This window comes from Diadema setosum, chromosome 4 (assembly GCF_964275005.1).
Source record: "Diadema setosum chromosome 4, eeDiaSeto1, whole genome shotgun sequence".
In the NCBI taxonomy this organism is placed as follows: domain Eukaryota; kingdom Metazoa; phylum Echinodermata; class Echinoidea; order Diadematoida; family Diadematidae; genus Diadema; species Diadema setosum.
Genome location: NC_092688.1, coordinates 42,622,279 through 42,638,340, shown reverse-complemented (window position 1 = coordinate 42,638,340; position 16,062 = coordinate 42,622,279). Strand labels below are relative to the sequence as shown.

Below are 16,062 nucleotides of genomic sequence, written 5' to 3'. Positions count from 1 at the left end.
CTTATTCCATTCTCTGTCAGTGTACATGTATTACCACAGATGATGTTCATTACTGTACATGTACATATTGTAGGTTGTATGATTTGTACACAGTGTTGTCTAGTACTGTATACAGACCTGTGCATCTGCACTGTATCTACAATGATCATCTTGTCTTTGCAAGAATGTATTGCACATCAATTGTATGTGCATGGGGTATGCTGTCTCAAGAATGTGTTGAACACTGTACCTCATCTCCTAGACAAGACTTGAGAAGCAATGTCAAAGTCTGGCTGTGTTTTTCCCCATTGTTGAAACCCATAATACCCACTTGTGTACAAGCAAAACACGTTTGCAAATGCTTTTTATTAGGAATTAGGCTCTTGTTTCTTGAGTTGTTGCATTTATTAACTCTGTCTTGAGTCAACTGGGAGGCCTTGTCACTGCGCAACTCCATTATGCTGTTTGTACAAACATTGTTGGCGGTGGATGACATGGGCAGTCATTCATGATTGCACTATTTTTGGCATTTCATGATACATGTTTCTTACCCCATAATCAAAACAGCTTTACAGTTTAGTACATTTATCAACTGCCCAAATCTCCCTGGAAGTTGTTTGGCAACTTTAAGTCCGCACTAGGACTCAGTGAATTGATAAAATAATGCACCCTCTGTTACATGTTATCTTAAGGACATTCCTGTTTCTATGGAAATTGTCTGGTGAAGTACAATGTATGCAGTTATTTTGTATCACAATTGCTGGTGGAAATGGCTACATCAACAAGAGCTCTTCTAGACCTGAACTCTTTCAGGAGTACTACTTTTGAATATAAATGGCATTGTACACAGCTCAATATTGCCTGCTATGGTATCAAAAGTGTTAAGGTTTAAAAAGACATTTTCTGGCACTTTTCTAGCAAAATCCACACAATGCTCACTGTGACTACCAGGTACAATAACCTCTACTGATATTTTACACTGAGTACTGTACATGATGTACAATGTACAGTCAATGTCATCAACTAGAGCTGTATGACAACATTGATGTCTAGTTTATCTAGGGTCCAGCCTCTTCTGAAAGCATGGATCTACTGTGCAAATGTGTAAGAGAGCTTTGCTATTGGTAATTACATACAATATATAGTATCCCAGCATTGCCAAGCATCTAAAGGGTACTACAATTGTAATGTAGGTACCTTAATGAATCTTGAGTACAAGATCATCTTGCTCAGCAGAGTGCTGTACATCTTGAGTATTCAATGGACTTTACTGTGTACACTACAGTCTCCTGTTTTGAATAGGAGCCCAAGTAAAGCCTTTTGTACTACACAATGCACCACACTACATGTAGTTACCCCTACTGGCCAGTCCATCTCAAATAACTATTTGTCATAAAGACAGCACACTGCCCACTGACTTACTGTATATGATCACCAAACATACATGTACTGTATCACCAAGTTATAGTTGTCCTTCTAACCTTTGACCCCATAGTCGTCATGTTGAACCAGATTGTGTGCTCAAGATATTGGCACCTGATAGCTGACATACTATTCAGAAGTTTGTTGATCTAGTACAGGTCAAAACCTACAGTAATGAAGATTATTACCTTGTTTAAACCCCAATCAAGGCCATTCACAAGGGAAGGGGGGGGGGAACATCCTTAAGACTAGAAACGGCTTGAAAAACAAAATTACAAACTGATGTACATTATATCCAATAGACAACATAATATAATGCCAAGAACTCACATTATATCTACAAAATAAAAGCAAAATGTTAGCCATTTGAACCAGAGTGTGTATAGTGTTATTCCTGACAACAAACATACTTGTAAATCAAAATCTCTCACAAAACATGTTCTCTGTGCACAGCAACGATTTCCTTTTTTTTTTTTTTTTGCATTTTACTTTTCTTTCTTTGATATTCTTCTCACGCAAAAATAAAGCATGTGGTGAACAGAAACAATGAACAGGAAAAGAAAATACCGGTAGTACAAATGTAGGTACACATCATATGTACATGTACATGTACAATTGTACATGAAGGGAAATGAGAGGAAGCAGATTCACAAATTCAAGGCTGAAACTGAACTGCCTTCTTGATGACTTTCATTTTCTTAATAAAGTTTTTCTTTTTCCTTTGAATGCCATTGTACTCATACAATTGGATAGAATTAAAGGGATGATACAGTATTGATGGAGATGAAAATTGGGCTTTAACTTTTTTTTTGTGAGATACCAAGAAAACACTATGAAATAGTACAGAGCATACCATTTTAAGAAGAATTCAAAGTTTATTTGTTGAAAATCTGGTTTGGAATACCTGAAACATCCAAAAACAAAGTAAAACAAAATGATCTTAATAAAATGTGGGTCCCACATTTTATTGGGATCGCTCTGTTTTGGATATCTCAGCCATTTCAAAATCAATTTTCATCAAATAAACGTTGAAATCCTCATGGAGTTACATGCTCTTTCATATTTCATAAGAGGTTTCTCACTATCTCACCAAAAAATGATAAAAACCTGAAGTTACACTGTAAGTCTCAACCAAAACTATACGATCCCTTTAAACTGTGTAAAATAAGATACAACTGTAGGCCTGTGACACGTTTTCTAACGGACTCCTACAATGATTAAATCTCACTTTTAAACAAAGGACTACAACTACAGAAGGTCATGAATATGACCCCATTTTGTCATGTCCTGACTTTACCTCTCGTAAAATGTCATAGCAGTAGTGCACCAATCACTTTGTGGGCATGAAAGTTGCCCTTGAGATGACACATACTGCATTATTGAATGGGTATAGATAATCCTGTGATCTCATTGGTCGAGAGCTATGCGTTGATTTTAATCTATTTATTTATTTGTGCTTTTTTTGCAATTCAATCAAACCTTGTTTTTTTCTTGTCTATAGACAACTGATTGTGATACACCTGCACTGATATTTGGAGACAAGCACATCAGAAGATACCTGTCAGAAAAGAAAAAAAAAAATCACTGAACAGGTCCACAGAAAATTTTGTCTAGTTTGACAACTATAATTGTACATATGTGTAAATAAAAATCTACACTTGTCTTACTGATCTGCACTGATCTCTAAAATAAACAAATGTAAACCATTTCTGTTAACAATTGCCAAGTGTGTTAAATTCACCATATCTTACCCCAAAGAGTAAAGTGCTATGTACACACACACTAGTGCTCTGAGGAAAAGTTGCGATCAATGTTAACACTGTACTCTTTGGAAAATCTCTTAAAGGCACGAGGAATCAGAACACATGTATTCTTTAATCATGCATGTTATCATAAAACTTTTAGATCTTTAATAGGCGTTACCAAAGATAGTCTTCCAAACTGACAGCCAAGAAATGGAATTGATTGGTCTTTGTCAAAACATTAAAAAAAATTACAATATTAAAGTCTGATGTGACAAATGCCTTAAACTAATGATCAATTGATGACTAACAGACAGAGATAATAATCTACACTTCCAGTTTTTGTTTTATTTTCTTTCACAGAGAGAACAAACTGCTAATCATAAATTCACTTTTGCTTTCTAAGATGACAATGAGGCCTGACCAGCAACAAAGAAAGCATCTCTAAAAGACAGAACTGCACATACAAATGTACCAAGACATAGAATGCTTGACATCAAGTACATTGTACTTCAAGTGCAACAGACTTGTTTTGGTTTACAATAGTGTATTCATATGAACGCTTTGTATGAAAGCTTGTCAGAGACTTGTCCTGTAACTAAGCAAATTACTGCCTTTTAGAAACTTTAATAGTTGGATGAAGCAGGTAAATGAAATGTTTCATTTAGTCCCCAGGCTGCAGGCAAAGAAACATCCATGAATTGTCAAATACAGTATGTTATCTTCTCTTAGACTTATGGTCTATATCAACTGACAGTTAAGTGACATTAAAGGAGAGCCAGCAAACATCTGATTTACAAATAAATGCTTGAGAAATTTCAAAAAAAAAAGTATGTAAACATTGTACATTTTTTGTAACGTGACTTTGAGAGTGAATTTCTTCTGCACAATAATACAGGTGAGTAGATCTACTACACATTTTACATGTAGATCTAGGCCTACATGTCTCAATTGTCTTGGTCAGAGGGTGATGGTGAAGAAAATGTGTAGATACCTTTCAGAATACCAAGCTGCATTTTTAACCCTTTCTGTGCCAGTGTGCCAATTGGTACTCAAAGCACACAAAGGGTTCACTTTATTTACTTTATACACATACTCTACTCACTCCAGCTCATGTGATTGACTTTGACTGATAGAAAGGGGATGTGTGTGTGTGTGTGTGGGGGGGGGGGGGTGACTGGCTGTATGAAGCTTGGGGGATGAGAGCCAGGTTTAACGTTTAGACATACAATATATAATGTAGGCTCAGCAGCTAGAGCCTTAACCACTATTAACGTTAGATAACGTTTTGGAAATGTAAAATCCATCCCAACCACTAGCTAGACACCCTCTTCCTTGCTAGAACTAGGATAACTTTCAGAAAGCTGAATTTGGACTATTAGTATTGACTTAGACCCTATCAATGAAAGTTTCAATACATGATTTTTTAGAACCTACGTAGATCTAGCCATCTCGCGAATTTTCACTCTGTAGGCCCTACTAAAAATATTTAAGTCTATTAACGTTACACAAACACCCCCGCCCCCTCCCATCATTGCGCATTGGATTGACATCATTTTTTGATGTAAACTACAGATCTACTACCGATTTTCATGAATATAAAAACCTGTTATGTAACAATGGTAATATCTAAGGTAACTTACCAATATAAAGAACCAGTTCCTGTCAGAAAAGCATGAAGAAAAGAGGCCATAACGTTGCGCCATTTGAACCTATTTCCGCCGGAATACCTGTCGGGCGCTGGTACGTAGTTCAGCGCCTGGTTGTAGCACTGGAAGCCCAGAACTGCCCCGAAGAGAGTGTAGAGTACCGTTGACCACACGGCCCTCATTTCGTTCACGTCGTCAACATGCCGTCGTAAATTTGACTCGATTTGATCCATTTCACGTTAGTTATTCCGGTATTCCACTTATGATTCTCCGAAATATTGGTCACATAGATAATTCCTCTCAGAGTGTTTGCTTGATATATATCATCTTCTCATCAGTGATCCGAGTATAAGTCTACCAACTGTTGTAATCGTTTGCCTTGGAATCGGCATGAGCATGAGTCCTCAAACAAGATTTTCACTTGTCCAGCTAGGATAGCTAGCCCTGACGTGCGTCGCAACACAGATCCAACGTAGCGTTACCAATACATCCCTGCTCGTATTTGCTCCATTCATTACCTACACGTCCTCCAACGCTTCCACAGCACCTCACACACACACACAAGCATGCTCACACATTGTAGTACTAGTATTTTACACACACACATACACGCGGTTTGGTTGGGCGGGGAGAGCGCTTCGTTAACAGGAAAAATAAAATAACATCAACAACATGGTTTCGTAACAACAAAAACTTTCGCACCGGAACTAATCACTGAAATCCTGACGCAGCACGCTTTCAGTATACGCAGTCGTATCTGTTCGTATCGGAGGGTATCGTGGGTACACACCCTTTGCATTTGACGTTCTGTTTTATGAATTCATGCGACCTCGTTCCGATTTGAGTCGGGAAGTCGCATCGCTGCGTGACACTGAACTCGTAAACAGGCTGTAAACACAGGCTACTTTGCTGCTGTTGAGATTGTTCTTGTTGTATTTCATTTTCATCAAATTAGCAAAGTTCTACTCCATGTTCTGAGTAAATTAGATCACACAAACGGCTCCTCAAGCTACGTGATGTGTCAATGATATGTCATATCACTACAAAATTTACTCTGTCAGGCCGTTGATTCGCAAGAATCAATCGTAAGTCCCTAAATCAAACAGAACTTTCCGTTTGATGTCGAATCCGTTTTATACAAAAGTTGCTACTGTTATCAATCTCATAGCAATTTCTGGGACTTAATTATTGATTCGCAACTTGCTGTCAAAATTCACCATACTTTGTAATTCTAAACACTTCGCCGGCCGGAAAAAACAAAAATCAACCCCAAGTACTAATAGGTTGCCTGGAAATTTGCAATTAATCAGTCCATCTTGATGTCAGAATTATGAATGGAGCGTTATGCTCTTTACGTGTTTACCATGAAAGTAATTTCAAAATTACTGCGAATTTACATTTGTAATTAGGGCCCGCGAAGATACCAAACTTAAAGGTATTTTTGTCTTAGTGTGTATAGTATATAAAAAGGAAACTTTACGCATGAGTGAACAACTCTGTTTTTCTCTTCCAAGGCACAAAAGTAAATATTGCAAAAATGAACAAGTGTAGATGCTCTTCCATGTAACCATAAGAACAAAAGACAATGAAAAACATGTATTCAGTTGCGAAAGTATACCTATAATCTCAATAATATATTTGAAGTAAAAAAAAAAATCAATAGAGGCTAAAAATAATAGAGGAAAATGAAGAATCATCTGTTTAATCCAAATTCAAATGAAATGAGAGAAGAAGCAATATTAGAAAAATGGTAGGATTTTGAATTGATTTCTCAAATTAGGAAAATTGTAAATCATATTTGGTTCTCGAATTTGTCACATGAATTTTTAAATTACTAAATTGAATAAATGAAATAAAGTTAATTCTTTACTTTATTTTATCATGTTTATGGGGCCCTTAATTGCTAAATGATTGCTATTATATGTCATTTGAAGTTTGAGTTGACAGAAATTACTCATTTTCCCCCTTACGTTTCCCACTTTGATATTGTTTGAGGTTATATAGAGATAAAGAGAAAGAAAACTTATTTTTCTATTTCATTCATGTCTCTCAGTGTGTTTAAGTGGTCTTTTGTTATCCTTTTTTAGGGCATTTGCAAGTGAAAGACAAAAGTAAATTTTTGCAATTTTTACTTTTGTGCCTTGAAGGACAGAAACGATGTGTTTACTCATGCGTTGAGGTTCCGCTTTATATTGACCTACTAGGTTGAAAGCCAGCTAGATTGAAATTGCGGTTCGGGTTGTACAAAGTGATATGATCACGGTAGGGACACCATGAAAGCAAACTTGTTTATCCCGAATAATCAGTGTTTGTGAATGAAAAACGGAGGGCAGGTAGAAAAGTCCAGACCTGGGCCCTGTTTTATGAAGAGTTAAAATTGATTATATAGTTGATTTCAACTGTAAGTCTATGGCACTCTGTGTGATAAGGAAATTTAAAATCGATTTTATCTTTTGATAAAACGGGGCCCAGATCGAATAATAACAGAAAATAAAGAAAATAAGATATACCTATAAACAAGATATCAACAAAATGTAAAGTTTTATAGTCAGGTTTCATGATAAAAGTTATAGTTGTACGTTACTATTCTTTAAATGATATGCATACATGCACAATACAGTTACAGTATTGCATATATAACAAGAGTATAAATGCCGTTTATTATCAGAATGTGCGCAGTCGTTTTCGTTTCGTTTCGTTTTAAGTCATTCCCAACAGATATGGTTACAACTAACATTAGAATGCACATAATGATACAGCAATGCGATGAAAAAACAAACTATATAAACAATATGCAATATCATTTTGTATTTCCAAGACAAGTACAGAAAAAGAAATGGTTGGATCATGGGTCAGCTAAAAAGCAAGGCCTGTAGTCTGCAGTCTCCTCATAAATAAAACTGTTGTTACAAAATGATAAAACGAGGCAAAGAAAGTAAAGTAAGACAGAGACAAAGTACACATAAATACAGACATATTAACAAACAAGAGATAACTCTCTTGTCATGCTTGTAATGAGGGTAAAGAGGAGAGGACAGTAAGTAAGCGTGGAATTACTGGCAGGAAGAGAATCATACCTATATGCTAAATAAATGGAAGGAGGAAGAGGAAGATGGTGGGTCAAAACCAGGGCACGTGAGGCATGGAATATAAACTCCCCCAAATAAAGGAAAAGGAGTGTTATAAGTGGTAAAAATGGGACTTGAAATTAAGGCTTACAAAGATAGAGCTCATTCTGAAATATACAAAGTTCTTTAAATTTCTTTTATTAATAGGTAAAGGTATCAAACTTAACACTTCTCATATATTTCTATCAAGAGAATCCCCAAATTTTGTACCAGCAAAAGAAAATACAGATTTAGCGAAGTCATGCTCTCAGAGGTACAGTAAATAGATAAATAAATAGGTAAATAAATAAGCAAATAAATAAACAAATAAGCAAAAGAATGAACAAATAAACAAACAAACAAACAAATGAATGAATAAATAAATAAATAAATAAATAAATAAATAAATAAATAAATAAATAAATAAATAAATAAATAAATTAACTGCAGAATATTGTTCATGATGAATTCTGAGAGAGAGATGACGGCAAGGCCCAGATTGCGCTCATCAAGTGCAGGGCGTTGACATGTATCTGTACAGGCCTATAATATATAGTACAATGCGGATTACGGTATTTTACGTAAGACTGCAAATTCAGTGCTTATCAGTGAAAACTCTTTTGATTTGAATTTACCGGAATGTAAGGACGAACAGTTTATTATTTGAGAGACGAGATCATAAAAGTGTTTAGGTCAATGGAGGACTTGTGGATAAAGCCACTATTTCCTAGTTGATAGTATAGGCTTATTTGCTGTTTTGGTATATAGATATCCTACCCGACTGCCAAGTTTCAGAGAACCAATTTGTCTCTGTAAGCATACGAAATTCAATTGATGAAAACTTTTTTAAATCGCGGCGGTGGATCCTCGTATATTGGCATGCGTTTATGATAGTTTTATAATCATTCTCCTCAAAACGGTAAAGTTTTGAAGGAACAAATTGATGTTTTCATGGTTGCTTTCTCTTTTCCTATTATAAATCATGACAAAAATATACCTTAATAGACGATTACGTGATTTTCTGTGAATTCATACTAAATCCACACCTTCGCTGATTACTACGCGCCCTCCACATCGTGTAAAGCAGTTGTGCGCTGTGACATTGATCATTTTGTGAAATATTTCCTTGTTAACTTGATTTCGCAACTTGACGTTTTTCTAGTAGGCGAACCTGAATGATATGCACATCATTTTAATATTGGTTTTGGGTTGTTTTTTTTTTTCTGTGTGAGTGTATGTAGGAGGGGGCAGGATGGCTTCGGGGATAAATTCCACTGCTTCCTAAACAAAAAATAAAAAGTAAAAAAAGATGGTCTGTGAATGTACAATTTTTATGTCATGAAGAAGTGTTATAAACTAGCACATCAAGATTATTGGAATGAGGCAATATTAATCAGATTTGACATTGATTGCAGTCACATTTTCTTTGAAGATCTCACTAGACTGTAAAAGCCAAAGAAGTGCATAGATTTGTTCAAATCATTTTATATAATAAAGGGAGGGGAAGCAAGAATACCTAAAATTGTCGGGGAGTTAACATGCAAAAAAAAAAAGAAAAAAGAAAAGATCTGGCGCACGCTTTTAATGATTTTTATCATTTTTTGCACTATAGCACTCACACAGCAACACACACATGATTAATAAAGATCTTTAGAAAATTACGGGGGGGGGGGATTAGAACGGGCAACTGACGCGGTAACACCTTACCAAGTCCGATCCCTTTTCCCATTACTCATTTTCTTCATTATGCCACTAGTATTAGGACACCCCTAATAGTACAATGTACAATGTACTAAACTACGCACTATGTCATTAGTTTGTAGATGGCGCTGTTTATCTTATCGGTCTCATGGACCTTCTTTGCCCAGTGTCGGTCTCGCGCAAAGAGATTAATCTCTTTGGTCTCGCGAACCTCTTTTGCGTCTCGTGGGCTTTGTTTGCTCAGTGTCGGTCACGTGAGCTTTTTTTTTTTCTTCTTCTTGTTTAGTTTAGTTTTGTTGTTGTTGTTGTTTTGTTTTGTTTTTTGTTTTTTGTTTTTTGTTTTGGCTTTTGGCTTTTACACTTTCACGGATCGCTTCACGGATGACCACGGATCGTCATCCGTGGTGTTCAGGTGTGCAAAATCACCGATTTTCCTCTCAATGCCGGTGTAAATACGATCCTAACTGGGTGCGTAAGCGGGCAAGTACGGAGTCTACACGGACAAGTACGGTGCCTAACACGGACAGACAAGGAATGAACGCGGACCACGTACAGCGGAAACGATACGGAGCTAACATGGACATCAAGGAAGAGCACGGATCGATTCACCTGGGTTGTACTGATTTTCATCCGTGATGTCCGGGATGTTAATTATTTTTTTTTTCCACGGGCATGCCGAATGATCAAGGATCATGACGGATGACTTCACGGAGTCAACATGGTCATGCCGGAAACAGTACAGATGATCCAGGAACAACGATCCGGTGATGATCCCTAATGCGATCAATGAAAGTGTAAAGCTCCTTTCACCAGTTCGACCCTAAAGCCCAGGTCACATACAAACACGGATCCTCAACGATCTACACGTTGATCCCTGGATCATGCCGGCGTTGATCCGGAGAGTTCCGGGATAGTTTTGCCCTGGATGGAGCATCGACGAGCGTTGATGACTGTACACACGATATCAACACGGCAGCTACACTGATAAGGCCGGAATAGCACGGCATCTACACGGCGCTTATACGGACCGTGCCAGACTCATCCGGCAAATACACGGTCCATGTCAGAAGAGCACGACGTCTACACGGCGTCTACATGGACCACCATGTCGTCTACACGTACCAACGCGGCAGCTACACGTACCACTCCGGCAGACGAAAATCTACCATAAAAAGCGAGCTGATTTTGAATTTTCATCAACCTTCTTCTCGTTCTCGTCAAGCCATGCAAACGGACCATCCCGGGTTGCTCTGCCAACATGGCAGTCCCCAGATGACGCCGGATGTTTTTGACCTCCAAAAGTTGCCGTGTTGGCCTACTGGATGTCCCCGCACCTACACGGACCTACACGGACCTCCGAGGGTGCCCAAGACGTCAACATGGATATTTCCCCGGATCACCCGGATCAAATCCGGGATGATCCGGCATGTATGTGACTACATTTGAATAGGCTTTTAGCAAGTTAAAGCCCACGTACACGGCTGGACCGCACTGACACGGTGTACTGCACGGTGTAGATAAACAGCGCTATCTGTTGTTCAAAAACTTATCCTTTCCCCAAACTTTGCTGTCTGAAAGCCAAGGACAATGTTTTTAGTTAATACGTTAGGATTGGTCAATATAGGCCTATACAGGGGAAAACATGCTGCTTCAGCTTCCGATGTAAAAGAACAAAAACAAACAAACATGAAAACTATATTTTTGTAAATTTCAAATTCAGTGAATGCCGTATCGTAATTATTGTTCTCCTGAGGACAGATAATAATTTCCACATGTAATAAATGTAACAGTAATCAGCTTCATTATTTTCTCACCGAAAGATAATAATAATCTGTCCGTCCGTACCTTTCTTGGTCCAGATACAAAAGAAAACAAAAATAATATCAAATCTGATGCGAGCCACATTGATAAGGCATTTGCAGTCTGAGCAGTGTTAGGATATAATAGCAGGCAAGTGATTAAGAGCATGCACGTCCTGAACAGATCCTGATATGAGCAGCTTTCAATAAGTCGCCTTACTGCATTCTCGTTGTGAACAAGGAGACTCAGCTTTTTTTTTTTCTTCGACAGCTTGTCTTCTCGCCCTACCTTAGAAACTTTTCTTTCTCTCCTTTTTATATGACGCAAAACGCCAATAAGAGTTTTTTTTTTTTTTTTTTAATAGAAATTGCCTATATACCCCCACAGAAGGCACCTGTGCGAGATTGAACAATGCATCTTCTTTCTGCACGTCTCAGGTCATTAAACTTTGTTAGAACTCCATCGTAATTCAACATGCGGGAGATAGAGAGAGGAATGTGGATGTTCACTCAAAACCCTTTGCTTAAGTGAATGCAGAACTTTTGATAGAACACAAATAGTCATCAGCGAAATTTGAGGAAAAGTGGACCAAACGTTCAAAAGTTATGACTTAGTAAAATTCCATTTGAAGTCATCGCTTCTCGGATCACGACAGTAGATTTTTTTTTCATTGTAAATAAAGTTCAAGATATAATAATATGATGTGTAATAATATATGATTCATTCATCGCGAAGAGCAGGGTTCATAACCAGGTGAAGTGGATCGCCCCAAGCTGGACCCCAAGACCAGCTAGTGCAGCTGAATATGAGCTATCCAACCATCTTATCAGATGGGAAATGAAAAAAAAAAAATATGAGTCACGACAGTTCACTGCTTGTTTTTCAAAGTGCTTTGGTGTATAGAAAAGAAGGGGCTATGAACTTCATACCAGAGCACGTATACTTCTGCTTTGTTTCTTTAATCATAAAATTGTGAGAATAAAAGATTGATATTTATTTCATCTTGGACAATTCATGTTTAATTCAAATTGTAATCAATATCAACTAAAATATTTCACCATCTATTTTGCTGAAATAGTTGTGAATATAACTATCCCGCACAACAATTCAGTTGATTTAATTTATACCGCACACACTCTGGTACATCCGTTTATACTGTTACAGATTTTGGAAAAGTATAAAGTATAATAGTATAATAGTATAAAATATTGATATTGATATACCTATCTTATTCCAAATGCGCATTTAATTTTTTGGTATTGATTAGTTTTGTTGACAATATCCTTTTTATCATAACAGCCGTCAACGAAGAAAGAAGTCCATTAGAACTCCATATTTCCTTAAAGGAAATCAACATAACAAAATAAAATGTTTTCCTGAAGTAGCAAATTCCTTGTAAATCGTGCAAACGATACACTAAAACACAAAGCTTTTTTACACTTAATTTTGATAGATAGCCCTACGTCTTAGGCTGTTTTGGAAAAATGACTGCATTTCATTTGTGATATGTTCAATGCAGAAAACTATGAATAAATGTGAATTAAAATCTGAGCACTATATATGAAAAATGTCGGCTTTCCGTATGCCGACTTTCCGTGAAAGCACTTTAAGATTTAACAGTTTTAATATTCTAATAATACTTATTATAGACAGCTCCAATTTGAATGGAACTTCAGTCCCGTATTGTTTGAGCGTGCTGTATAAATTATGTATACCATCATCAAAATCAACTCGAACTATCGTATTTGTTATCACTTTATGCCAATCACAGTAATTTCAAGACTCAAGCATTTGCACATTAAGAGACATAGTGTATTATGTTGACAGTGTATTTAATTCATCAAGCAATCATATCTACTTTATTGTTCAAGCACGTCCACACTCCTCTGCTTCTAGCTGCACATTACTCTTTTTACTCGAGCGGCGATTCAGTGTACGCGACAAGCCGTATGAGGGCGTGACACCCTAGGATTCATGCGATACGCCGAGAACTGCGATGCCCGAGAAAAACTGGGCGCGCAGTCTCACGATTTATTGCCGGGCAATCAGAAAATTTGCACCCTTGACAAAATATCGCACCAAGGAAAAAAGGACGGAACTCAGGCTACTACTATCCAGATTGGAGTCGTCACGGCACCTTGTCATATTGACAGAAATCGATCAACGTCTGCAACTGAGGGACATGCATTTGCTGGGTTTCCTTTGCCGATGTTACGTAATTACGTAATCGTACAATATGACGAGTTGACTCACGACAGTCGTGTTGCTAGTGTCGATCGAGTGACTTACCTGTTTTTACCATTATGTAGAGCGAGTTCAATGCAAGAATAATCACCTCACCATAATATCTTAAAGAAAATTTACCTCGGTTACCAACCGCTGTACAAATAAATAGGAACATAATGTTGCAATATAAAGAATATGTAGTCTCAACTAATAAGTTATTCAATTCTGTTAAATTATTGATTTTTACACTTAATAAGGCTATACCTTTCATCGAAGAGTGTTTGATAATCTGTTTTTACTTTGAATCCAGTTGTTATTGGTGAGGGGGGGGGGAGGTGTCGTCGATTTATTGTTTTCTTTATAATGCTCTACCACATGCAAGCTCCACAAACTGCACAATGCTATACACATTTACAGGACTGGTTTAGTTTTTACTTTATGACGTAATCTCGGTCAGTTCAGTTCAACAAAACACGAAGAAGAAGAAGAAAAAAAGATAAAATAAACGTACCTGGAAAAATCTAAGCTGACTGGCAAGCAAATTATCTTCACCGAACAGATAGCTAATCTAATGCTTTTAGCATTCTCGAATAAATGTTCTCTGTCAAGGGCAAATCTTATCTTTATAGCGCAATAAGCTACAAAAATCTAAACTGTTTTCGCTGGTACTATAACGTGTTCTCGAAAATAGTAATGTCAGTGTGTGTAAATATATATTGTGTATTACATATAGATTGTGTATAAAGTTTACTTATGTGCAGGCATATACGTGTGTGGGGGATGTTTGTGCAAAGAAGTATTTCAATATGATATTTATTTCAAAAGTACAGGACACTTCGATTAAGACCTTATTTCGCTAAAACAGAACAGACATTCACAAAATGATGTTATAATCACACATATTTCTCAGAGTGAGCTCACGGTCTAGTACATAATTATTATTTGTTGAAAGTCAAGGGCGGGGAAGTATTACCCACCTCGCTGGTGTAATGAATCCAATAGTGGGTCTTAAATAGTTATGCGATGAAAAAAAAAATAAAAAGACAAAACAAGGAACAAATAATAATAATAATAATGAGGATAATAATAATAATAATAATAATAATAATAATAATAATAATAATAATAATAATAATAATAATGATACTGGTAATCATAAAAATGAAATTATGATAAAAATAACGTTCATTAAAACAACAATAATAACAACAATAATGATAATGATAATGATAAATATAATATATCTATATTCATTCACAAACAAACTTTTTTTTTTCCATCTTCGGGGAAGCACTCAGGAGAAGACTATTTCATAGTTGCAACTGTTAAGGCTGCTGGGGTGATGGTAAGTCGACAAAAGCTCGTTCGTTTTAAATACTATTTATCGGACTCTAACCTTGGCTTACTTACTATCATGGCCGGCGGAACCGTGGGGGCCGTGGGGGCTCGGGCCCCTACACTTTTTGTGCACCATACAAAGGAATACATAAGGTGTCATCACTCTGGGCCCCCACACTTTTTTTTTAACCCGGAAGTACGTAAGTGGCACTTAATAGAAATAGATAGAGATCTTGAAGTGTGAGCGCGGTAAGGTTATGTTTTTCACTAAAGACCTTTATTTGTTATTGATTTTTTTTTTTTTGCTTGTCAGCTGAAGAAACCCGGAAATGGAAGGGGAGAGATGAGCTGAGGACCATTTTTTTTTTTTGCTTGTTAGCTCATGAAACCCGGAAGTGGGCCCCACACTTTTGAAAACGCTCCGCCGGCCCTGACTATTTGTATGTCAATGGATATTGCGCTATCATAGCAACTGTGTCCTTAAACAGACGATACGGTTTTGTCTCTCGAAAATGACATGGTATTTCTGAATCCACGCCGAAACAAACATCATGTATATATAAGCCTCTCTCTCTCTCTCTCTCTCTCTCTCTATATATATATATATATATATATATATATACATATATATATATATATATGTGTGTGTGTGTGCGTGTGTGTGTGTGTGTGTGTGTAAGGTAAGATATACTTCTCAACAACCCACCCTCATGACGAGTTGGTGTTGTTTTGTTAAGGGATTCATCCGAATCAGCTAAAGCAAATTAGCTCTTGTGATATTTGGATGTCTGTTTGACTGCATTTTTTCTTGTTCTTTTTCCTTTTTTATTATAATAATCAAAATCATAATTGATGCGACTTATAATCTGTCAAAATCACTGTGCAGAATGTTCGAAACAGCAGTGAAAAGAAAAAACACATAAAAGAAGATGCAGAAACTGACACATTATTAATCAAGAAGTGAACAGAAACATTCTAAGATGATTCTTAAAAATGATTCAGATGATTTACGCTTCAATATGCCTGAAAGGTTGCTGCATAGAGATTCAATTTTGGGATGATAAGGACACAAGAATTTGAGAGGGGGGGGGGTAATTT

General features: G+C 36.8%; 1 protein-coding gene across 1 annotated transcript in view; it reads right to left on the bottom strand.

Moving 5' to 3' along the window:
* LOC140227286 (TLC domain-containing protein 2-like) overlaps positions 1–5,143 on the bottom strand; it is a 29,705-nt gene extending 24,562 nt beyond the window's left edge. The window contains exon 1 of the mRNA XM_072307709.1: positions 4,787–5,143. Within this exon, the coding sequence (XP_072163810.1) occupies positions 4,787–5,025 (239 nt within the window). The 5' untranslated portion in view covers positions 5,026–5,143. The remainder of the gene's footprint in view (positions 1–4,786) is intronic.
* Between the last annotated feature and the right edge of the window lie 10,919 nt (positions 5,144–16,062).